We start from the raw sequence: 25,099 nt of genomic DNA on the forward strand, positions 1-25,099 counted from the left end.
CATTACTGCTTGTGGGCAGTTTGTAATCAGTCTGGACTGTAAGCTGTCTGAATGCTGGTCCCCAAAGAGCAGAGAGTGCAGTGGTGCTTGGAAGAGTCTTGACTGGCTGAATCAATTGGCTTAGTTTTCAAATCAAGATGACCTACCTTTCTGGAAAATATCCTTTGGTCAGATAGAAATCGTTTGGCTTAAAGGGGGTCTGTGTTATGCAGGAGGTCAGCCTTCACGTGGTCATAATCCCTTCTAGCAAAAAACAGTTTGAAAATTGGTTGCTAGTGTAAGGATACAAGTACAGTACATCATAATTTAATGCATGAATACAGACTACTAATCTGTATGATTTGTGCAGTGGTTATAGGCTCCCCCTCCAGCTTACAACTAAACGTGAGGCACAGTGGTCGGATAAGTAAAATGTAGTATGATTTCTTCCTTCAGCATAAATTTTATCAGGCAACTGAACTCCTTTCCAGTAATACCCTCTAGTGCATTGTATGTCCTTCCAGGAACATGATGCAAGAGCAATTGCCCGGGCCCCCTAGCCAGTTGTGGCTTTGCATTCCCTGGTTTCAGATACTACACTTCACTGCTTTTCCTCTGCTAATACCTATATTTTACAGAAAAGAAAGAAAATATTGAACAATTTTCTGGACCTTTGCTTTAGAATACAGGTTTGCAAAAGAGGAAGCTGACTTTACTCAAAAAGTTGTATCAAACAAAATGAAGGCATTATCCCTCCCTTTTCCCCTCCTGCCCCCATATATAGGTATGGTTGCTCTAGACATTTGGCTCGTGTGTCTGATGGGACTGTTCCTCAATATAAGGTTACTTGTGCTTGAGCGCCTTCAGGATCTGGGGCTGTCATCAGTTAGCCAGATACTAATCCCACAAAATTTAACACGTGCTTTAAACCTTTGCTCATGAAAACTGCTTGCTTGAACAAGGGCTTGCAGATTTAGTATTCTTACATTGGGAATTCCTTCCCTTATTTCACTATGTGAAATGTAGTCAGAAACCTGATGAAATAATGGGAAAAAAATTTGCAATCAGTATAGTCACGTGATTTGATGCCTGGATAATTCACTGGCTCCTGCCCAAGGACCAGTCTAATCTAAGGAATATGATTCTTTGTTGCCTGTTCTGTTTCTATAGAAACTCTCGGTTACTTATTTCTTAATCATGTCTCAAAAAGGTACTTGCTATATGAAGAATTAATGAACAGTATTAAAATGAATTGTTGTTCTTTTTCTTGTCTCTTCTTTTCTTTTGATCACTTCATGTAGAAATTCCTCAGAGGCATTATCAGTTTGAACTGCTGTGATTTCATTCTGGTTGTATCACATCTGCATTTAAAAAAAAAAAAACAAAAAAAACCCAACAGTGACATACAATGCAAAATGGAAAAGTTCCTGAAGGACAGCAATCAGGGGTAGTTGCATGATTGCAAGAGTAAATATTAATTGGCTTTAATGTATATAAGAACACATAAATTATTTTTTAAATACCACGTGTATCATCTATCAAAAAAGCTAGTTCATGATATAAGTAAAATTTTATCAATAAACTGTCTGTTGCAATTAACTTGGTAAGCTAGACTTTGAATTTCCATGGGGTCTTCCGGAGTTCTGTGAATTTTCTTCCTTTAACCTCATTGCATGGGTATTCCTACAACCTGTTTCCATTGCTGAGAAGGCACTGTGCTACTCCTACTTATTGCACCAGTGGAAAGTATTCTTTCTTTTCTTTTCCTTACCTACCTCCCATCTGTTGTTGCAGTGCTGGCTAGCTGGGGTTTTTTTGGTCGGGTTTTTTTTTGGTTTTTGTTTTTTTTTAATAGCTCTCTCCACATTTCTTGAATACACTGCTCTATCTTATGTTGTTTCTGTTTGGTGGGGCAGGGGGATGTTCCTCTCCTCCTCCTATCTCCAGTATCTCAGGGAGAGGGAGGTAGGATGGGGAAGCTCCTCTTAACTTGATGTTGCTGCACAAGTCAGTAGGTTTGTTCTGGGTCTCTGACTTTAGCTGTGTAACCCAGTTTTTACAGCTTGTCCTGGTTTCGGCAGGAATAGAGTTAATTTCCTTCTTAGTAGCTGGTACAGTGCTGTGTTTTGGATTTAGGGTGAGAACAAAGTTGATAACGCACCGATGTTTTAGTTGTTGCTAAGCAGTGCTTACACTAGTCAAGGACTTTTCAGCTTCCCATGCTCTACCGACTGAGAAGGCTGGGGGTGCACAAGAAGCTGGGAGGGGGCACAGCCAGGACAGCTGACCCCAACTGGCCCAAGGGACATTGCATACCGTGTGACGTCATGCTCAGTACAGAAACTGGGGGGAGTTGGCCAGGGGGCTGCTGCTCGGGGACTGGCTGGGCGTCGGTCGGTGGGTGGTGCGCAATTGCATTGTGCATCGCTTGCTTCGTGTATTATTATTATTATTATTATTATTACATTATTATTATTGCTATTATTATTTTATTTCAATTATTAAACTGTTTTTATCTCAACCCACGAGTTTTTCTCACTTCTACTCTTCCAATTCTCTCCCCCATCCCACCGCAGGGGTGGGGGGAGGGGGGGAGAGGAGGAGTGAGTGGGCGGGCGGCTGTGTGGTACTCAAGTTGCCAACTGAGGTTAAACCACAACACAGCTGCAGCGCCATCCTAGAAGTAGCGGCAGAATTGGTTGGTAGGAACACCCACACACCAACAGATTTGGAAATACAGCAGGAGGAAAGAAACAAGCATATTTTTAAAGACTACAGGGACTTAACAGTGTATCTGTACCTCAGAGAAGACTACATTTGGCCAGCATACAACTTTATTTAGATATTGCATCGTGTCTATTGCATATTTAGTACTGTCAGTAGACATGTGAAGCTGCAAAGCATGAAGAAACTTTGGCATGAGCCCTGCTACATGTTTGCAGCAAACCCAGATGATTAACGCAGTGTAGTGTCTGGCTTGGTCTGCACTCCAGTTGAGCAATACTCTTGAGCTCAGTAGTAGCTTTAAGCATTTGAGGATCTCTGCCCACGTTTGAAGTGAAATGTGCACACGTGCTTGCTGGACCAGGGCCGTACTGGTGTTGTGAAGCTAGAATGGAGAGTATATGTAACAAAAAACGCTTAAAAAGAACATTATAACCTACTTCAGTCTGCTGAGTTTGAAAGTATCTTGGGAGGGCTGGTAGAGGATTGATCAGAGGCAGCTTGTCAGTGTACACCAGTAATCAAAATGCATGAGAGATGAGGGTTTAAGATGGCAATAGGAACAACTAAAGCTAGTTAAACTAATTAACATTGGGATATTTTACATTAATATTTTGTGTTCATATCCTATAATCAGCAGACAGCTCTCTAAAACTGCTTGCAAACGAATGACCTGATGTTGTGTCCAGACTTGTTTCTCATGTATTTCAGAATTCCTGGATTAAAAAGTGGTGGATATTAATGCATTGGGCAGGAAGAGATTACATCTGATCTGGCCTGTGAAGATCTGTATAAAACAAAATAGAAATAAAAACCATGGAATAGAGGAATACAAAATCACTGATAGGTGGGGTATTTCCAAATCGCAGTTTCAGTTTGGATTTAAGGGATCTACTAAGATGGAAAATGGGTAGTGCTTTTATATCTTTATGATGCATAAAGCAGATCTGAAAGAAGAATAGCGAGGGAAGCAGTCTTCTGTACCAGTTACGACAGTCCAGAATGAAGAACTAAAAACTATGACAGTAAAAGATGAAAACAGACACTTGAAACGAGAAGAGGATTTTAACAAGAGTGTTTTAGAATTTTTTTTGGCGAGTGCAGTTTATTTCAGCTATTTAAAAGAACCTAATTTCTACCCCAATAAATATTTGCAGAAAAAAAAAACTTTGAAAGTTTATCCATCTATTTTCAATATGTGAATTTGCTGAGAACTTCAACATGAGAATTTAAATCTGATATCTCTGCAGGAGAGATGAAAATTATTTGTGGAGGTGAAAAGGGGGAAAACTTTTACATCTTTAAAAAAAACATAGGGCTTCTTGTGGGAGAGGGTTTGGGGGGTTAGAGTTTGTTTTGTGTGTAATTTCTTATTAAAATAGGATCTAGAATTTGTGGAAATATAGTTAGGAATTATTGGTAGCGTTTGGTATGCAACTGTTGATGGCCCCCTCAGTAGCAAAGAATTTTCAAAGCTACTTCAGGAAAACAGTATAGCTTTGTCTTTCATCAGTATCCTTTCAGCTGAAGAATAGCTTGACTGTTAGGCGTTTTGACCCTTTCTACCCTAAAGAATCAGACCATTAATTAGAATAATTATTTTTGCTGGAAGTCTTAGTTTCTCCTAGCTGACATTTGAGTTTTGAACCCTTCTAGGGTGTATTGTCTGGAGTTTTCTGTTGGTGTTGAGGTGGTTGGTTGGTTTGTTTGTTTTTCCCCAGGGCTCCAAAAGGATATGAAACACAGAAAAGAACTAAATAACTTTTAAACATGGTTTTATAAAACAGCTACCTTCTGCTTTGCTTCAGTTTGTCTGCCTTTATGCTAGAATTAATGTATGTTTAAAAGTTGAAGTCTTGTTGAAACTGACTTGCGTCACTTTCCCTCTTTACAACATAAGGCAGTAAGTGTGGAGATGAATACATGGGTCTGCATTTTGCTGTGGAGGGTGAAATGGAAAGGGGGGGGACGGGCTGCAGAGCCCCCTCCTGTGGGATCCTGGATGATTCATCACTGTGTATTCACCAGAATTTCCTGTTCCATAGGTCTCCTTGTGGGTACTCTTGATGTCGTGTTGGACTCCAGTGCCAGAGTGGCACCGTATCGAATCCTCTACCAAGCACCAGACTCCTTGGTCTATTGGACTATTGCCTGTGGTAAGGACAAACATATTGACATGTGGATTTTTATTCTTCCTGGTGTCGTGATTTAACCCCAGCCGGCAACTAAGCACCATACAGCCACTCGCTTACTCCCCCCTGGTGGGATGGGGGAGGGAAACAGAAGAGTAAAAGTGAGAAAACTTGTGGGTTGAGATAAAGACAGTTTAACAGGTAAAACAAAAGCCACGCACGCAAGCAAAGCAAGACAAGGAATTCATTCACTCCTTCCCATGGGCAGGCAGGTGTTCAGCCACCGCCAGGAAAGCAGGGCTCCATCACGTATAACAGTTACTTGGGAAGACAAATGCCATCACTCTGAACATCCCCCCCTTCCTTCTTCTTCCCCCAGCTTTATATGCTGAGCATGACATCATGCATGGTATGGAATATCCCTTTGGTCAGTTGGGATCAGCTGTCCTGGCTGTGCCCCCTCCCACCTTCTTGTGCACCTCCTTGCTGGTGGGGAAAATTAACTCTATCCCAGCCGAAACCAGGACACCTGGGTACTGTGCCACATAACTAATAGAGCATCCTGCCTGTTGAGCACAGTCATTTCGGGACAAATAAATGGGTCAGGATGAAAACCTGCCCTAGCGGTTAAATTAAGAAGCTCCAGAGCTTCTAATATTCAGACCTTGAATGCCAGCATGTGTGTATGTGTTATGCACAATGACTGAATAAAACCAGAAATGGCCATGGAACAGAGACAGAAGCCTCTGTAATTTCCCCCCCTCCATCTCCCAAATATGCTCCCAGACAAGCAGTCTAGTATTCATCCCTCCTCCTTGCATGTTCTTCTCCATGCCCATGGCTCACTCCTACAGCACTTCTAAAGTGCAGCGCTCCTGGGCGATGTATCTTTAAAGAGTGTGGTAGGAGGAGTACCTGGGTTATAGCTCCCAAATTACCCAGACTGGGCACCTGGCTTCCCTTGAAATGGAAACCAGGAAGATAGTGCAACCGCAGCTCTCACCTGAGTACTGAATATCGGTATGGCATTTCCTGGATAGTGAGCTCAGTCTCTTCCAGGATAACTACCATCTAGATCCCAGGGATGCCCACCTCCTGGACATTTATTTCAGTGTGTTATCCTTCTAAATATGACGTACTTAGCTACCATCTTGCTGAATTTCTAGGTTAGAGTTAAATACAGAAGCGTATGTTCTTACATAGATGCAACAACTCAAGAGTTTTGGTCTTTAAGGCTCAAACTTTGACAGCTCTAACTGTAAGACTGTTTCTTCTGTCATTATAGTAGTCGGTGAAATCAGTGAAGTTGATATTTTGGTACATTAAGTAGGATTTTTTGCATGCATCAGATCCTGTAAATACTAAGTGCTTATTTCTGTGGTCAGGTACCTATTGCAAGTAGCATAAAGCAGTATGTAGTTAGTCTCTGGTTCTGTTTGCTGGCTCTGAAAATAGCGTCTGAAGCTGAATGCTGAAGGTCGAGGTTATTTAGCTTTGATTGGCCAAGCTTGTAAGGTCAGATCCTCAGTTTGATAGTATTGCTTTTCAGTCTTAGCAAATGGAAATTTTTGAATGCAGCTCCTCTAGCTCTAAAGTTTCAAACACTGTTTTAGGCAGCAGCCAGAACTCTGTTCATTTGAAAGAAAATTGAGAAAGGACAAATGAGACATGCATGCATGTCATCTCTTTAATAGACCGGTAACTTCCAGCACCCCCAATGCTGCCTGTCATTCAAAAATACTAGTTAATGAAGCTGTAGACTTCTTCTGGTCTAACAGTGCCCTCTCATCTGTGCCCATTCTCCCGATAAAATTTGACATTTAGATTATTTGGATGACTTTTCCCCCCAGACAAATCCTCTCTTTTGGGAAGGGAAGAGGAGGAGGAATAGATGAAGGTTTGCCATAGATCTAATAATTTTAGCAGTTCAAAGCAGGCTTTATTCTTATAAGCATATGATTTGTGTGTCTGACAAAGTGGTATCAAAGCTGTGTCATGTTCTGAATCCAATAGGAAGTTTTTTAATAGCTCGTCTTAGCACAAGTATTTCTTGCTACTTTTCGTGGTATCAGACCTGAAAGAAGGCATTGATTTAAACATCCGTTTTTCCCTCTGCACCTATTAGTACCAACTCACTGAAGATTTTAAAATTTGTATAACATAATTTGCCTTTAGGGACAGCTAATAGTAAAAACAGATACTAATGAAATTGTCAATATGAAGGTCGTTTCCAAATCTTTATTTAACTGCTTGCTTTGTACTGTCAGCTACTCTGCTGTGACCGTAAGTATTGGGACCTTGCTTTCCATGGATCTCAGTCATGAGACAGAAGGGTAAAAGTACTTGCCAGCATGTTTATTTACACTATTTGTGCACAAGCAGAGGTAGTTGCAAGTGCACATACAATCCCTTCTTCCCTTCATCCAAATGTCAGTGCGCAGCAATTAGTAAGCACCTCTATCCTGTAAACTTGAAAGGGAGCAACTGAGGGCACAAATTTTCTTGCTGTTTGCAGACTCCCTTCCAAAGAAAATAACATATCACAAAGTTCTCAACAAAATAATGTTTCTTCAAAGACACTCATACTGTGCACATATTCAGAAATGAATTTTTAAGACTGTGGAAATAGGCCATGTGACTTTTCTTTAAGTGCATTTTCAGGTTTTTTTGCATGACACCTACAGATAATTAATTTTATACCTACAGTGTGTGTCCTCAGGTAACCAAGGGCACAAAATTGAAGGCAGATGAGTTATGGCCCCAGAATAAACAAATGTAACATGCATGTAGAAATTTATGCTGCTGATGACCTGTGAGGGTTTTGTTTCTCTTCTGTGACAGATATTGCAGGTTTTATGTAGAAATATGGTACTCTGTTTACATTTAAGCTAGTTTTAATAAACATGCTCTTCGATTATGAATCTTAACCCTAATTGAAATTGCTAAAGTAGTTAATGTATATATCTGTGATTCCATTTGTGGAGTGTTTCTTGAATTTTTAGTCTCCTGATATCTAGTTGGTTGATTAGCCTAGTTATTTTTGTTAAATTGTAAGACTGCACTAGCTTAGTCTCGCCCCCTGAGGGGAATAGTGTATCTCTTACAGGAAGGTAGACTTTTACAGAGCGCAAATTATTTATCTAAGCAACCTTGAAGCTGAGCAGCCCAGTGTTGTCTAAGGCTCTGGGCTGTGGTTATTTTATTTGCAAATAAAGCAATTCCTTCTGAACTGATCAAGGGTTACCATTATGCAGGTTACTAAGGGATTTGGCTGCATTTAGCTATGCAACTCTGATTTGTCCTGCATTGTACAGCTGTCCCTCCCTGTTCCCTAGGGGTAGACCACTGGTTATTTGGTACTTGTAATCTCTTATTTTTACAGAAATTTGTCATATTCTCCTCTGCCTTCCATAAAGCAATAGTCTCCATCTTCAGTAAGTAGCTATACAGAGTGACTGGAACAAATGTGATTGTTTCCTGGCTCATTCATGCTGCATGACATTTGGTCTTGTTCTGTACAAGACTATTCCAAAGGTAAAAAATAATCCAAGGGGTTTTGTTTGCTCTAAAATGACTATTTAAGTTACGTTTAGACCCCAGATTTGTTTATAATTCATTTTGGGTATTAACTCTACTGTTAGAGTGCTGTTGAGTTTACCAGCCGTTAACTATTTTCTCCTCCCTCTCTGCACAAATGAGACTTTGTCAGTCCACTCCTGAACTTGCCATTACTGGCAAGAACAATTTTAGGCTTCCTGAAGTGTTACGGGTTCTCTTGCAGTGCATTCTGTTAAGGCAGCAGTTCAGGTTGACCAGTAAGCATCTCGGGTAAGTATCTACTTGGGAGAGAAGACCGAACATGACAGCCTCATCAGCTGTCTCAAGTTAAGCCATTCCTATTCCTCAGTCACTGACTGAAACAATACTGAGATTATACTTCTGAGTGTGTTTGAAAGCATGTTTATATAACTTGTTAATTTTCTTCTCAGTCCTGAATTCAGTCATGTTCCCTCTGTACCTTCACCTCTTACCTTAGACAAACCAACCCAGATGCTAGAAACCTAACCCTGACACCCAGAGATGTTCCCGTGTTGCTCATGCTGTTACTCCACCCCAGCTGCCAGGCAATTGCCCCTTCTTAACCTCTCTCCAGCACCATGCATCCTTCCTCCATCCAGCTCTTCTGGTCTAGAACTCCCTTAGCTCTCCAACTTCTGTTTAACACTCTTAGTAAGTTTCCTTCCTGAAGATTGAGGAGAATAGCTCAGTCTACCAGGGGTGCTGGCCAACATCACACCATTTCAGCCATGGAGCATACCATAAGCTGAGCGTACCATTTAGAGGAGGGGAAGGAGTGATTAGTAGCCTACTGTATGCGTTGTAGCTATTTTCCATTTTATTTCCTGCCAGTCTTGAGGGCTCTGTATTCCAAAGTGCAGTGGTTTAACTGTTAAATGTTTTTTTTCCCTTCCCTGAGCGTTAGAGATACTGCCTAATTTACCTAAAAGGCCAATGATTGCAAAATGGTCAATGCTTCTAATATGCTAAGATAGGCAAAGACTTGCCAGTACCAGAGTTAAAATATACCTGTAGTTTAAAACATCACAGCAAAAGTGTTTTTTAATCCTGAGTGAACAAAGCAAAGAGAAAGATCTAGACTGTGATGATAAATTGATGAGAACTGGGGTGTGGGTTTTGGCCTTATTGCATGATCTGCTGTAGATGAGACTGGGAGAGTAAACAGTAAGTGCAGACAAAAAGCAATGGAAACAATGAGATGGGTTGTTACAGGTTGAGAATAATCAACCAAAGCTGTTACGTAAGAAGTGATGAAAAATAATTGATGAACCGCAAACAAGAAATAGACAGCTTTAAGCCATGATAGTGGGTCTGCACTGCTTGTCACTGCTCTTCAAGAGACGAGCGGTTTTTCTGATGACAGTCTAGTTTTATATACATAGCTCATGTATTTCATCACTGCTTTTTACAGCAGTGTAAAAGCCAAGAAGAAATAAATTAGTCTTCAGACCACCTCCTGAGTTCCAGAAAGGTCTGGTTGCATCCAGCAGTTTTAAGGAGAAGCAGCAGTGGCGACCACTTGTGGTTCTGAAATACTGGTTACATATGCAGGCTATTCTGCAACATGATTTATGTATCCATACTACAACTAGAATTGTGACATTCCCCTGGAAGTTGCACAGAATGTTGTGTTCTGTTGCTTTCATTGGAGTTGTGTAAAGCTCTGATTGTATACTGTAGAAAGAATATTTTTCCCCATCGTTTGTTGCTGAACAAAAAGTAAAACAATTGTTTGGTATGTATTCAAGATGGTTGCATTGAGTTCTTCTGCAAACCATGGAAACACTTATGTGCAGACATGTGACAATTTGTGCCTGTAGTGAAGCTGAAGAAGTTATTAGCAACAGCTTGTTGTAATTTAACCTCCTTCTAATGGTTGCTTCACACGAGCCCCTTCACTTTGCTGGGTTTTGTAGGCATTAGTTAGCAGGTAGGTACATTTACTTGCTAGTTCTGAGTAAAATGAGCCAAATCTGTGATTTGAACAAGATGATGATGTAGTATTGATGCTATTTCCTACCTGGATTGAGATAATTTTAATCAAGCTTCAGGTACAGATGTTCCTATGTGAACATATAATGTTTGTTTTCCGAAAATACTTATTTAAAAGTCCTGGTTTTGACATAATTCCCTCAACATCCTTTTTTAGAGGAACAATTTTTTTGTGAGTGCTTGAATCTATTCTTCCTTTAGGGTGGGCACAGAGAGATCCTGAAGAGCACCAACAACTTTAGTCTGCAAGATGTTGAGAACGGGGTCAAAATAGAAGTTATAATTATTACAATCCATCTCAAGTAAAATAGAAGCAAAAAATTGCATATATACACTCTAGTTCATACAGGAAGCTTTTTCATCCCTGTTCTGTACTACTTTACAGACTACATGTATGCTGATTTCTTAGTATCAAAGATCCCTTTTAGTCTCCTAAGCAAACTAGGGACGTTGAAGCTTAGTTTATTCTTTCATCATTAAAAGTACGTTTATTAGTTTAGCTTAGTTTATTCTTTCATCATCTGACAACCCTCTTCCCCTAAAAAGATACAGCTTTCTTAGAGGTCTTTCAGCGCTGTTCTTTTGAGGAAGAAACATTGTAATAGACTTGTCAGGAAAATTATCCTTTCCAGCTTTTACCCTTGAAATTTTATCATTGTTTCATAATTTATAGATGTATATAATGGTGAAGAATGAGGAACCAGTGGTAGAATATACAATTATTGGGTTTTTTTGTCAGTTCCTAACAGACGCAGGTAATACCTTTGCTGACTCTTTAATGTGACGTTGGGCAGCTCAGTGTCGTTATCGTGGTTAGAACTCTAAATGTAGGGGTTTTTTGCTCATGATAGTGACATAAGTAGTTTGTGCTTCTCACAGAATAATCTTGAAGATTGCTACCTATTTATTATGAAATTAAAGACTATGGGAGAAAATTTTGGAATTTCCAGAGACACAGCATCTGGTGAAATATTGCATCTCCAGTTACTGGCGAGTTTTATTAGAGTCTTTTGTTTATGATTAAGAGGACATTGACATTGGTGAATTATTTATTTTGTGACTTTTTGGGGTTTTTTTTTATATACAGGTTGTTCAAGGAAGGAAATCACCGAACACTGGGAATGGCTTGAACAGAATTTGTTGCAAACTCTTTCAATCTTTGAAAATGAGAATGACATAAATACGTTTGTCAGAGGAAAAATACAGGTAGTTAAATATATTATTATAAATGTTGTTAATGATAAATGTGACTGTGGAAGGAAAACTAACGTGAATTCTAAATAAATTTGACCTGGTAGTTCCCAGGCTGCTCCACCTTTTTGAAGGAAAACCAGATTCTAAGTAGCAACATGTGTGTAAAAGTTAGGGAAACTGGGATTAGCGCACATAACTACAGCAGTGTGATTAAAAATATGTATATATAAATATATAGGCAGGGCTTCAAACATTATATGTTCTAAAATTAATTGCACTGTTGCTTCTGTCTTAAACTTTGACAGTTTTCTAGGTAACTGCTTTTCCAGTGCAAAGCTTTAATTTTTTTTTTTCATGCACTTATCGTATAATGTCTCCTTACCCTCTTCTGTGTCGTTAAATCCTGTAGTGTTGACATTTACACTTCATATAGGTGTTAGGGGTTGCTGGTTGATTTTGTTTGTTTGTTTGTGGGGTTTTGGGGGTTTTTGTTTGTTTGTTGGTTTTACCAGAATTTCTTTTTCTTCTTACAGGAGAGATAGCAGCTATACTGGTAGAAAGTGTTTTACCCACACTAAGAATTATCTAAAAATAAATATTTTGGTAAAAGATTGATTGTAAGCAAAATTATTGTACGTACTTGGTGTGTATTCTAAGCATTGGCTTTGTCTTATTCCTCTTTTAACATTTCATGTAGTAAATCAACTGTCTTAAGAATCCCCTAGTTGTTTGTGTTTTACTAGTGAATCAGGTTATGAGGGCTGTAGATGATCATGGAAACACCTTATACAAGAAGACATCTGTCTTGTGAAATATAATCCTTTAAGGAAATTGTTACTTTTTAGAGCTGGACAAATATTAAATGTGAATGATGGCTCGCTGTCTTACTCTGCTTTCCATGTAAATATGGAGCAATTTGAAGACAAGAAGGTATTTGAGAAAGGCTGGTTAATTTAAAACAGGGTACTGGCAAGTGGTTGGTGTTTGGTTGCTTTTGACGTAGGCATGGTAGGGAGCAAGGTCATCAGAAAGACAGCCTTGAATAAAGTAAATGACTATATAAGCAAAAGAATGAGTAGAAGAATAAGAGATAAGCAAAAGACTTTCTTGACATTGCAGTAACTGCTCTGGCCTCTGGCCCAGACAGCAATGGTAATAAGGATATCTGATACCCCATGGCAACTAACGTGCTATGTACTTCTTTCACTCCCTACTAGGGCATCATCGCTGAGTACAACAAAATCAATGGCATCAAGGAGGATGACGATACGGAAAAATTTAAGGAAGCCATAGTGAAATTTCACAAGCTATTTGGGATGCCGGAAGAAGAAAAATTAGTGAACTACTACTCCTGCAGTTACTGGAAGGGGAAGGTTCCCCGTCAGGGCTGGGTGTATCTCAGCATTAATCACCTGTGCTTTTACTCTTTCCTCATGGGCAGGGAAGGTATGTTTTACAGTGGAACGGTGGTCTGTGCATCTAAGAATTGTTAGGAAATCTTCTGTAGTTTGTTACTGTTCACCTGCTGAACCGCTGGGGGTGCAAAGACACTGCTGAGGAAAAGAGGAGCAGGGAGCAATTCCCTGATTGTCACGCCGCTTAACTGTGTGCTTGTTCCCTTGTTTGTTTTGTATTTCTCAAAGTAGTTCTCTGTAAAACAATACCTGGGCATCGTATAGAGGCATGGTTCACTTCAGGGACTGTGCCCAAAAGGGAATAGGGATGAGATCACACCAGTTTTAGCTCCTTCTGCTCTTACACAATCCTCCAGTACTACTCTGGCAGTCTTTGCAACCTCAGATGCCACAGTTACTCTTGTACAACACCAGAGCATCACAAAGGGCTCAGAGGAGACCCAGGATCAAGAACTACATAGTGTGGATGCAACCAGTCTGCTCTAGAGGGAGTTAATTCTGAGCAGTGTGGAGGTGAGCAAGTCTGCAGTACTTGGTTATGGGCAATGGATCAGTCCCAGGTCTTTCTATTTAGCTGTGTAGACACACCACAGTGAATGACTGGAATTTTTTTTTTGGTTTTTTTGACAAAAGTAAATGTAGATTTAGTCCCTGTTTTAAGGACAATATCCTAACCTGTAGTGCTGTTGGAAGAAAAGCCAAGGATCTGTCATTACTGTAATATTTGAAACTTTTTAATGTATAAAAATAACACAAGCCTGTCTGATGTGTTTAGACTATATTTTTTTTGCTTCCATAGGAAAAGAGACATCAGAGTCTGAGCAGATGCTGTGGCAATGATAAATTACATTAGCCCACCTAGCTTTAATGCTTTTGTGTGGTGTTCTGTACAGAAGGAACTCTGTTTAAACTCTTTTATCTGCTGTTTGTCAGGTGATCATAGTTTGTTTGTACAAGCTGGGTCTATTTGTGCTGTCCTCCCAACTTTTCAAGATGCAAGAAAATTTCAGCTGAATACATTTTATAGGAAGAGGAAGAAAAATGCTTGTGAACATGCTAATTTTTGTACTGAATCTTTTTTTTTGTTTGCTTCTATTCAGCAAAGTTAGTTATCCGCTGGGTCGATATCACTCAGCTTGAGAAGAATGCTACGCTGCTCTTCCCTGATATGATCAAAGTGAGCACAAGGTCAAGCGAACATTTCTTCTCAGTATTCCTTAATATCAGTGAGACATTTAAGCTAATGGAACAGCTTGCAAATATAGCTATGCGACAGCTTTTGGACAATGAAGGATTTGAACAAGACAGGTCATTACCCAAACTGAAAAAGAAATCCCCCAAAAAAGTATCTGCACTAAAACGGTAGGTAGCGCTGGCTCTTAGTCATTTGTTTCTCCTCAGTCCTTTTACTTGCAGCATGTTGTCCAAAGTTTTCTAATGTTGCTGCCATTTACTGTTACTCCAAAAGGAATGATGATTCCAGCAGTGGCAAAATGTGAATAATTATTTAAATATAATTACTCGGTCTCCTGTTGAAATAGGAAAGGGAAAATGTTTGAATATGAACATGTTGCAAAAATAAAAGAAACACATTTGAGCCAAATTCTCGTTTGTTCAGAAGCTCTTTAACATATCTCTCAACACTGGCTGCATTAGGTATCTATTGTAAGGCCCTTTTATGTTACCAGGGGAAGGTAATAAAGCTATTTAAGTGTTACTAAGAAATGTGCCTAACACTCATATTTGGTCCTATAACTGGAATTGAAAAATGACTTTAGATGATGAAGTCTATCTGGAACTTATTTTAGGTAACAGAGATTAAAAAAGATGACATAAAATTCTAATGGATGAAAAATTATCTGGAAAATATTTCTGCTTCTTTTATAGATACCATACTGCAATTTAATAGTTTCTTGTTAATTTTTTCATTATTTTATATGTTGATCATGTTAGTGAACCATACAGAATTGTAACCGGTGCTTGTTTATATTTCTCATTACTTGCATTATATCACTTAGGTTTGTCTTTCTAACTATTCAGTGGTTTGCACTGAATGCATTATCAAGACTAAGTCTTAAAATTGTTAACAAACTCTAGCCCTCAGGATTCCATCATGTTAATAAATACACCAAAAATGCTTCTCTGAGGCTTAATGTTACATGGGGTCACGTGTTATTTAATAATAAATGAATTCACTGTATATATTCTCAGAAAGTAGGGCCGAATGCGAAAAGATCACCCAACCTGTCCCCTCTGAGAAGTCAGGATCAATGTATCTAAGTCATTCATGGCAGAATTTTTTTTTCTTCATGTAGTTTTAGAATCTTCCAGCAGCAGAGACTATACATCCCCTATATGCAAACTATTTCCACTGTTCTGCTGTACACTCAATGCTTAACTCAGTTGTATGTTGCAGGTAACTTGCGATGATTTGTATAAAATATGTCTTAAAATGTATTATGTATTTCTTAAAACAAGAAAAGCTTTCTGTGGGTTTTTTTTAGGGATCTTGATGCCAGAGCAAAGAGTGAGAGATACCGTGCATTGTTCCGACTTCCCAAGGATGAGAAATTAGATGGACACACAGACTGTACTCTCTGGACTCCATTCAACAAAATGCATATTTTGGGTCAGATGTTTGTTTCTACAAACTACATTTGCTTTACTAGTAAAGAGGAGAACTTGTGCAGCCTTATTATCCCTCTTCGAGAGGTATTGTATACAAATATTTGTATTTGTAAATTTATAGGGCAAATAGTAAAGCAATATCCTATTGGAAATGGCATCCTAGCTTTGATGTTTTTTTCATTATTGGAGAAAAACCTCTTTTCATCCCCTTAATCTCTTGTGAGCATACTATTCTGATGTGTTCTAAGTAATATTTAATGACTGTGTATCTTAGTTCAAAGTTCCTACTACTAAAATTCACAGGGAGTTTTCTCTGTTAGTTTTTACAACCCTTGTGAGTCCTTCCTCTCGCATAATTTATATTCTGATTTACAGCCCCATGGTACATTTTTTTTGTGCCCTATAGGGAGGGATGGACGATAAAACTTCCTAGATTGATGAGTGGACTTCTGTTAAAGAATCTGTCAGATAAGATTTGCTTTTGTCAGATGTAAAAAGATTCATAATCCTAAAGACTTGAATTGTCTTTTCACACAGACTTGCAGTCATTTGTTCCTGTACACGGAAAATATTTGTCAGCATTTTACAAATTGGTGTGCTTCCCTTTTTAAAGCTGGCTGCTTAAAGCAGGTGTTCAGTAAAAAGAATTTAAGTTTGATGCAATAAAAAAAATTATGTTGGGGAGGTTTTTTATGATTGACTTGATTTGTGGGTTAATGGAAAAACGTGTAAAGTAAGTCTTCAAAATAGTAGCAAAGCTGATGTAACGAAGGACAGTTTGGCTTGACTGAAGAACCATGGAATATTTCAAGGTACTCTTTTCCTCCACAAATCATTAAGAGTAAAAACAAGTGGTATTTGTTTGGAAACTTTGAAGTAAAGCTTCTCCACAGTGTGTTGCAATGACTTTGGTTATCTGAGAAGAGACATTCGATTATGGTTGCACTGTTTGTCTGGAACTCCAAGGGAACAACGGTACTCCAGGTAAAGCGTTGGAGGAGGAGAGCAAAGTCTACATTTACCAGGACCTCTTTTCCTGGATGCAGATTCGGCAACTGCTTTTGATAACTGTAGCCGCAGCAGCGTGGGATTCAAAGCAGCTCTAAAGCTTTAAGGGAAAGAAATAGCTGAAGGAATAAGTGCTTTTGTGTGAACAGGTTAAGTCTCAGCACCAGCAAGGAGAACAGTGACACACTGGGTAGCGCCAGGGAATTGTTTAAAGTCATAAAAGCAGTGGTTAAAAGTACTGGCAATTGTGACTTGTGTTTTGCTCAATGTACGAACTGAACAAACTGGATTGGTTTATTTGTTTTTAAGGTTAATAACTGGTGATGTTTAGAACACACAGCTGTTATATAATTCATCCACAGTGTGTGACTTATCCCTGAGAGTTCTGTGTGTTAACATGCTTTACTGAAAGCTCAGGGAACTAGTGGCCTGTACTCAGTAGGTTGTGATGTGAGTACAGTTTACAGGTTGGAGTTCAGTTAGATTAGAGACCATTTCACTAACAACTGAAGGTCAGACGGAAACCTCCACCTTGCAGGGTTAGATGTTTTCCTTTGTAAGGAAAGACATGGGTTAGTTTCCCTTTGTTGCAGGTTTCTGTGTACCATGAAAATACAGTTGCAGTAACAGTTGTTATCACAGTATGCAACTATAATATAGTAGAACAGGAGCGTTATCCCAAAAATGGCTTATTCACATATATTGGCAATAAAAAATAAGAAAAAGTCTCTGTTGATTCAGCCTGTACTGGTGTTGGGGAGCAGGAGAGGGATTCGGAGGTCCTACAAAAGAGCCCATAGATCTGCATCCCACAGAATAAATTTTGTTTTACTGATTCTTGTAAAATAAAGCCTGAGGAAAATAAACTAAGCAGTGCAAAGGAGTTTTGCTGGAGAATGTCCTGAAGGCAGTTGTTTGAAGGATGACAGTCTTGTCCTTTCAGACTTCTAAGTCCTTGTATCCAAATCCTGTTTTCCTGCAGAGGGATGTCCGTAGTGATTTGATATAAGGGGGGAAGGGGCATGGGTTTATTGTATTAAGATGGTTTCTTAGACCAAGCAACTTGATTAAAGATGTTAAGCTGTAGCTACTGTTTCTCCCTAGGTGACAATAGTGGAAAAGGCAGACAGCTCCAGTGTGTTGCCCAGCCCATTATCAATCAGCACGAAAAACAGAATGACATTCCTCTTTGCCAACTTGAAAGACAGAGACTTTCTTGTACAGAGGATCTCAGACTTCCTGCAACAAACCACTTCAAAGATATACTTGGAAAAAAATATTTCTGGAAGCTATATCAGCTCAGATGATGAGGTATGTGGAGGAACATGAATCCTTTACTAGAAAAAGGGGATTTTAACTGGTATGGGGAGACAGAAGCCAGGAAAAACCTTTAAGTGTTTGTAAAGCTAAACCTTTGTACACAGAAGTGTTACCTCTTTCATCTTAATGCCTTTAGCTTCCTTAAGCTGAAAAGTTAAAATGTTACGATTAGGATATCTATTTTTTTCATGTTAGACCGAAGAGAAATCACCATTGCTGTGGAAGAGCTATTCTAACTCCTGCTGCCACATCCTGAAATTACAGTGTATCTTGTTGGAAAGTGTCATAGTTAACTAACTGGTTAATTGAATAATACTGTTTAATATCTATCGACTTGTCCAAGTCAAAATGTAATTGTGGAATTTTAATAACTTGAAGAAATTATCAGTTGATATGAAACTCTTTTTATTGAAGATTTTAGCTGCTAAATCTCATCCTTTGATTCTTCAGAAAACGATTTCTGAGCCGAGCAAGTTTGCATGTGCACTGCTAGCGAATTTTGGAACATTTGAAATAAAAAAAACCCAAACAAACAACAACAACAACAAAACCTGTCCTGGACATCAGATAGCCCTATTCTGAACCACCTCCCTATTTACCTATGCAAAGTAAATGGTTCTTAAAAGATATGATTAGATAAACTTTTCTCAGGCACTTTGAATATCAAGGCTTCTGCTGAATTCCTAGGTTTTACGTATGAAGTTTAGGTGCTTCATATCACAACCTCATCAGATCTGTTAAACCCAGCAAAGTTTAGCAGTTTGGATCTCAAAGCAGAAAAGGCTTTTGTGGTGTATCATTTTGGTTTTATGTAGGTAGATCTCCCATTCCAAGTCTGTACTAAGCCATAACTCAGTATTGCGCTGAGTAGCCCTACCCTGTTTGCCATATGAATCTTAAAAGTCAGTTTTTTACTTGCTTTGTGATGGTGAGGTATAACTGGTGGGTTGTTGTAGTTGTATACCAGAGCACACATGCATATATGTATAATGCTGAAACTTTGTCTTGCCTTTTGCGCTAAATGGATCTACGTATTCTACCTACTGAATTATAAACACAAATTAATAATTGCAAGCATTATTATTACATTTAGTAATATGACTACATATGTAGACATGCATGACTACTAATTTCAATTTCAGGCATTTGGTATGAACTGCTATATGAGATATTACTGTGGTAAATTTTCAAAGTTGTTTGAGAAGTCAGAAAATCTTTTTTCTTCAGAATATTTTTCTTCCAAATCACAATCTGACAGAGCTGAATTTTCTGTAGAACATTTTTTTAAGTGAGGGGAACAAAATAATTTATTTTGCTTATGTCTGTATAAACATATATACAGATATAAACACGTGTGTGTATGTGTACACACACACACATAAGTATATGTTACATATAAATCTTACATTCTGCACAGTCAAGGAGCCACCTGGGGAGTCAACAGTCCTATGAAGTTGACAGGAGGCAAAGGGAGCTGGTTTAATTGCCCAGGGCTACTTAAAGTTAACACTACCTTAGCAATTCTAATTATAGGATTTGATTACTTTTTGGGGCGGAGAGCTATTGAGAAACTGGAAACAATTTCATTATTCTATACTGGTTTAATTTCTGCTGTCATATGCTCAGCCTGTGAATGTACCTGGGTGATTTAATTTGCTCAGTTTTTGTTAGCTGTTAGTATGTATAAATTTTGAAGTAAAATGAAGTAAAAAGTCCAGACTCTGGCTCAGCCCCATGTCTGTATTGCTTGTGACTGCTTTCTACAGGTGTTTACAAGATCAAGTAGTTTAATTTCTGCCAGTCCTCATAAAAGCCTCAGCTCTGAGTCAGAGGGAGAGCGACAGTTCAATCTCAATGGCAATGGCATTCCAACAGCAACTCAAGCTTTAATGACAATGTATCGGCGGAGGTCACCTGAGGAGTTCAACCCCAAGCTGGTAAAATACACCTCGGAGTGCTGTACCTGACTGAAAAAGTTGTTAAATTATGTTTTCTTTAAAATCCATGTTTCTGAGCCAGAAGAGTTTCATTCTGCTACAGTTAAGAGGCAGTATTTTTCACAGAAATAGAGCATTGACCATGCTGTCGTTTTAACGGTACAAACTTCACTACATAAAAAAGCAAAGTTGGATGTAGATCAAGGAGAGGTTGTATGCCTGCTCTTAAGTACAACTGCTTCAACAATATTCTTTTAACAGCAAGGTCTACTGGGATAGAAACTAAGAAATGGGAGGAGGCAGCCCGTTAAGAAGAGAATTGGACTGTACCCAAGTTATTTCTTGCTCACTTGCAAAGTTAGGACGTTGCAGGCTTTTTAGCACTTAGCATTTCAGTGGGGCAGAGTGTTAGAAAGAGAAGCTGCATCTTTATGCCTGCCTTTCTTTGCTTTTAGGCTAAAGAGTTTTTGAAGGAACAGGCCTGGAAGATTCACTTTGCTGAATATGGCCAAGGAGTCTGTATGTATCGTACAGAGAAAACCAGAGACCTTGTGCTGAAGGGCATTCCAGAAAGCATGAGAGGGGAACTTTGGCTACTGTTTTCAGGTAGGTATTCATTTGAATATGACTGTGGGATATAAGCAAAAGCATGAGGGAAGAAAGGATTTCAAAGATGTTTAAAGGTGCAGATAATAAGCGTCTAAAAATATTTGGAGCAAGTAAGGCTGTGATTCTTAGCAGGTGCCAGACTAGTTTAGACAAGAGTTCTGTTTAGACCAGTAAATACCCTTTCTCGAACAGGCTCAGATAATTAGGGGAGAATATAAAAAAGCAGAATGCACACTCTGTTACCAGAAGCCAGCAGTCTAGGGGCTTCTAGACGTTCAACAACCACCAGCAGGCCTATTTCCCATTTCTTTAATCATTTCTGAATCCAATCAGGCTTTTGGCCTTCACAGCAAGTTGTTGCAAGGAATTCCAAAGTTTAAGCAAGTTGCATGGAATCACTATCTTTAACTTTTTTTTTATTATTTAAAAAAAAAACCAACCTGTCATTTTATTAGGTGCCCCCAGTATATGAAAAATGGTGAGAAAATATTTCTGTCCATCTTCTGTGTTGTCAAGGATTCTCTAGATCTGTGTCCCCTTAGGCTTTTTTCCAAAGTTGAAGAATTTTGTTCATTTTATTACTAGTTATATGGAAATCAGTCCATACCTCAGGCTTTCTTCATAACCTTTCACTTACTGTATGCCTTCTCTAGCTCTGCCGCTCCCTGAGACAGTTACCACAGCTACCCACACCATTTAGGATATGAGCACACCAGGGTCTTTATATGATGACCTAATGATGCTTTCTGGTTTGTTTTGTATTTCTTCCCTAATAATGCTTAATCTTCTACATCTTCTCTTTGCTGCTGGGCATTAAACAAATGTTTTCAGAAAATATACACAGGAATGCACAGATCTGTCCTGTGTCTGATTAATAGCTAGTTTGGACCAACTTTCATGGTGTATGTATAATTAGTATTTTCCATGTGCATTACTTTATGCTACTGACACTTGATTTCCTTTGCTGCTGAGATTTTCTTTTCCAGAGAAGCTTTAAAGTCAGCAGTGAAATCTCATAGCAACTCTGTGAGCATGCGATAGTATCCCTAAGACAGGCTAAGTGTCCTGCACAAGATGACAGAGTCATTTTCAGAAGCAGGAATAGAGCTCAGGAGTTCCTGTCTCTTGCTTTTGGCTTGAGATAGCATTCTTTCTGCAGCCAAGCATTAATCTACTCCCTCCTCAGGGCAAGTAGCTTTCTCAGAGGCATGTTTTGAGTTATTTAGGATGATCAAACCCACAGCCAACTGCAGAGAGAGCTCATGATACCATGTGATTGCACAGCTGGTTTGTTCTTCATGCCTCCTGTTTCATTCTGGCTGAGAGGGGCTTATCTTCTTCCTTTTTTTTTTTTTCTTAACCTCATTATAAAATGCCTCTAGAGGAGAAGACAAGAAGGCATGATACCTCAGTCACCTAAGCACATCCTTTTTTTTTCTTTTTTTTTTTTTAAATCATCTTTACAAAAATAACATTTCATATTTGCTTTCAAAATGCTTGTTGGTGACATTCAAGATGAAAGGATAGCAGATGATCATCATGTTGGGATACTGTATCTGCTAACCCTTGCTTTTTTTCTTCTGGTTTTAATACTGTTCTCCCACTCCCAGGAGCCATTAATGAAATGGCCACTCATCCTGGCTATTATGAGGACCTAGTGGAGAAATCGATGGGGAAGTATAATCTTGCTACAGAAGAGATAGAGAGGGATCTGCACCGCTCCCTTCCAGAACACCCTGCGTTCCAGAATGAGATGGGTATTGCTGCTCTAAGGAGAGTCTTGACAGCTTATGCTTTTAGAAATCCAAACATAGGATATTGTCAGGTAATTGAAATACCTTGGCACTCCTTCAATTTCTGGAATTTCAGTTCTTTCCTCATACTCCTATTTCTTCAGTCATGTACACAAGTATTTGGCTGTGTAAAGTGCACGGGTACATGTATAATGCTGTGAGGTAAAGCCTCAATGCTGCGGAATTACAGTAGTGCTGAGGTCAGAGGGATTTGACACAAGGACCTACTCTAACAGAAGTATTAGCAGTGCATGCTGAGAGATGTGCATAGTTTTCTGTAAGCATATTTTCTGCCTATAAATCTAGAAAATCTAGAGACTGGACAGAGGATAACAGAGCTGTCCTGAAGTGCATCTACAGAAAATGACAAATGGACCCTGAAGAAAGTGTCTTTTCTGTTAAGCAAGGAAAAAAAAAAAAAACCACAACACTTCAATTGTTCAGCCTTACATTGAATAAGTAGGTAAAAATTTATTAGTTGTAATAACCCTCCAGAACCTCCTTTACTTTTTTTCAATGATGCCATTCAATCATTCAAAACAAAACTTAAAAAAAAAAAAAAAAAAAAAAGCACCCTAGAAGATATCTTGTCACTGTGCATCACAACCATGTATCGGTAGAGTTAATGCTGACCACTGCATGGTTTTGGAGTTCCTATGCCTGTGATTCAGGTCACTTTAGTTTCTGGTCCCAGATCATTCTTTCTTGCTGTGTAACTTTGACTTATCACCTGGGCCCTTTTTTTGCCTTCCTACCTATTTTTACAAAAAGGAAACTTGAATTCATGAGTATTAGGAAGCCTGATTAATGTCTGACTGTTAAGACTCCTAGATACAACACGAGTAAGTGAAAGTGCAAGCAATTCTAACAGATACAATCGTAAATTATTTAATAACAAATATAATACTAAGTAATAGCTACAATAACGTTTTGTAAAGCTTGTTTAACAGAGGAACAGTAGAAAGACACTGTGATTCTGGTTCCTAAAGCTGTCACAGTAATTGTTAATGGCCTTGGGACTTGGTCCATAGCATTCAGAATGCTGATTCACAGTTATAGTGAGAATTCAGGCACTGAAGTATTTCATACATGGTAGACAAGATAAAAAGGAATAGCGTGGACTTTGACAGAGTTATAACATTGTTCTGAGTTTCAGTGGAAACCTTAGTTGCTGTTTCAAACAGGTAATGATCAAGCTGGAGTCTTAAAATGTTACAGGATCTGAAATGAGCAGCTAATTCCTTAGGAGGCAAACTGAGAAGAAAATGGTACCAGAATACTTCATTTCAGACTAACAGAGGTCTAGGCAAAGGCTGTAAGCAAACAATTCGGAGGTCATTGTACAGTGCTGTGATATTTGAAATGGAGTGAAACAGGCCATAAAAAAACTGTCATGTACACAGTCAAACATGGAGAGTGAGCAACAGCAAGAGACTTTTGTTTCACACTGCTCTGGTTGGTTGTGACTGACACTGTTACAGGCATTTGCTTCAGCTCACAGATGCTGTGTCTTGACCTTTTCATAGGAGCAGAAAGCATGGGGAGTACAGACTGCCTCTGCAAGGAGTGGTAACAGCAGCGGCCATCATTAGTGCTGTAGGAGGCATTTTGTCTGCATCAGACCCAGACTCCCCAGGAGCACCTGTTGGCAGAATACCACTAGCAGTGTAACTGCATGCTTGCAGACCTGAGTAGGCCCTTGATTATGAAAAGAAATCTTGATCTTTTTTCGTTTAAAAAAAAAAAAAACCCTAACAATTTTTTGTGGTTTATTTGAGGCTTTCTCAAGCCCTCCTTTGAGCACTGGGAAAACACTGCCTGCTGTTTTTACAGAAAATACTTGAAGAGTTTGGGGTCTGCAGGAGGAGATATAGCTAATTTCCTAACCATAGTAACCACTTATCTGCCCAGTTACTGTGCTAGATATTGAATAAATGGGTCTAACAATTTATATTTCTCTTCCTTTTAGGCTATGAATATTGTCACTTCAGTACTCCTCCTTTACGCAAAAGAGGAGGAAGCTTTCTGGCTGCTGGTGGCTCTGTGTGAACGTATGCTACCTGACTACTACAACACAAGAGTTGTTGGTATGTTATAGGGAAATTTTCTAAAATGACAGTACAAAAATTAACCAAATTAATTGGTATTATTTGTATTGAAATAAGCATGTTTGTAGATGTATGTGTGGCATAGATACAACTGTGAATGCTAGTGGCAAGAGAGATTGCTCAGGATCATAGAAGCAATTCCCTAAACAGATACTGTGATAGTTAATAGTTTTTCACCTACTTAGGATTAGATGGCATTCTAAAGTGGGCTTAAACAAAGTAAATAAAGAAGAAATGGGAGGCTAAAATTTGAATTTTAGATGATCCAGTTATCTATAAAGTAAGGTGGAAACAGGAGCTTTGGCAATTTGCAGTAGAAGTCTTTGCCTGTTTACCTCTGATTTAAAAGGGCACATAAAAGGGCACAAGTATCTGAAAGCTACTGTTGTCAGATGACAGTTTCCTTGTGTACGTGAAAGTGAATGGCTCTTCAGTTTATCATGGAAACTGTCTTTACTGTAGCTCACAAATGTTTGAGATACCCATTCAGCCTTAGAAATTATTCTTCCTGGCCTGCTTAAGACACTGATGTCATGGCATAGATATGCATAACACAGGGTTCTCTTGAAATAAATCCAAACCCTCACAGACAGTCACCCTGGCCTCCTCCAGTAGGTGATGCTGAGAAGTATTATTCTAATTAGTAATGGTAAGTACTAAGCCATCATATAACTTCTGTAC

At 38.9% G+C, this 25,099-nt stretch overlaps 1 protein-coding gene across 1 annotated transcript in view; it reads left to right on the plus strand.

Moving 5' to 3' along the window:
- TBC1D9 (TBC1 domain family member 9) overlaps window positions 1-25,099 on the plus strand; it is a 56,270-nt gene that overhangs the window by 12,743 nt on the left and 18,428 nt on the right. Inside the window, exons 2-11 of the mRNA XM_076337166.1 lie at window positions 4,749-4,859; window positions 11,494-11,612; window positions 12,818-13,046; window positions 14,116-14,377; window positions 15,520-15,727; window positions 17,756-17,962; window positions 19,738-19,908; window positions 20,364-20,514; window positions 22,128-22,342; window positions 24,280-24,397. Coding sequence (XP_076193281.1) covers window positions 4,749-4,859; window positions 11,494-11,612; window positions 12,818-13,046; window positions 14,116-14,377; window positions 15,520-15,727; window positions 17,756-17,962; window positions 19,738-19,908; window positions 20,364-20,514; window positions 22,128-22,342; window positions 24,280-24,397 — 1,791 coding nt within the window. The remainder of the gene's footprint in view (window positions 1-4,748; window positions 4,860-11,493; window positions 11,613-12,817; window positions 13,047-14,115; window positions 14,378-15,519; window positions 15,728-17,755; window positions 17,963-19,737; window positions 19,909-20,363; window positions 20,515-22,127; window positions 22,343-24,279; window positions 24,398-25,099) is intronic.

This window comes from Aptenodytes patagonicus, chromosome 4, assembly GCF_965638725.1.
Source record: "Aptenodytes patagonicus chromosome 4, bAptPat1.pri.cur, whole genome shotgun sequence".
Classification (NCBI taxonomy): domain Eukaryota; kingdom Metazoa; phylum Chordata; class Aves; order Sphenisciformes; family Spheniscidae; genus Aptenodytes; species Aptenodytes patagonicus.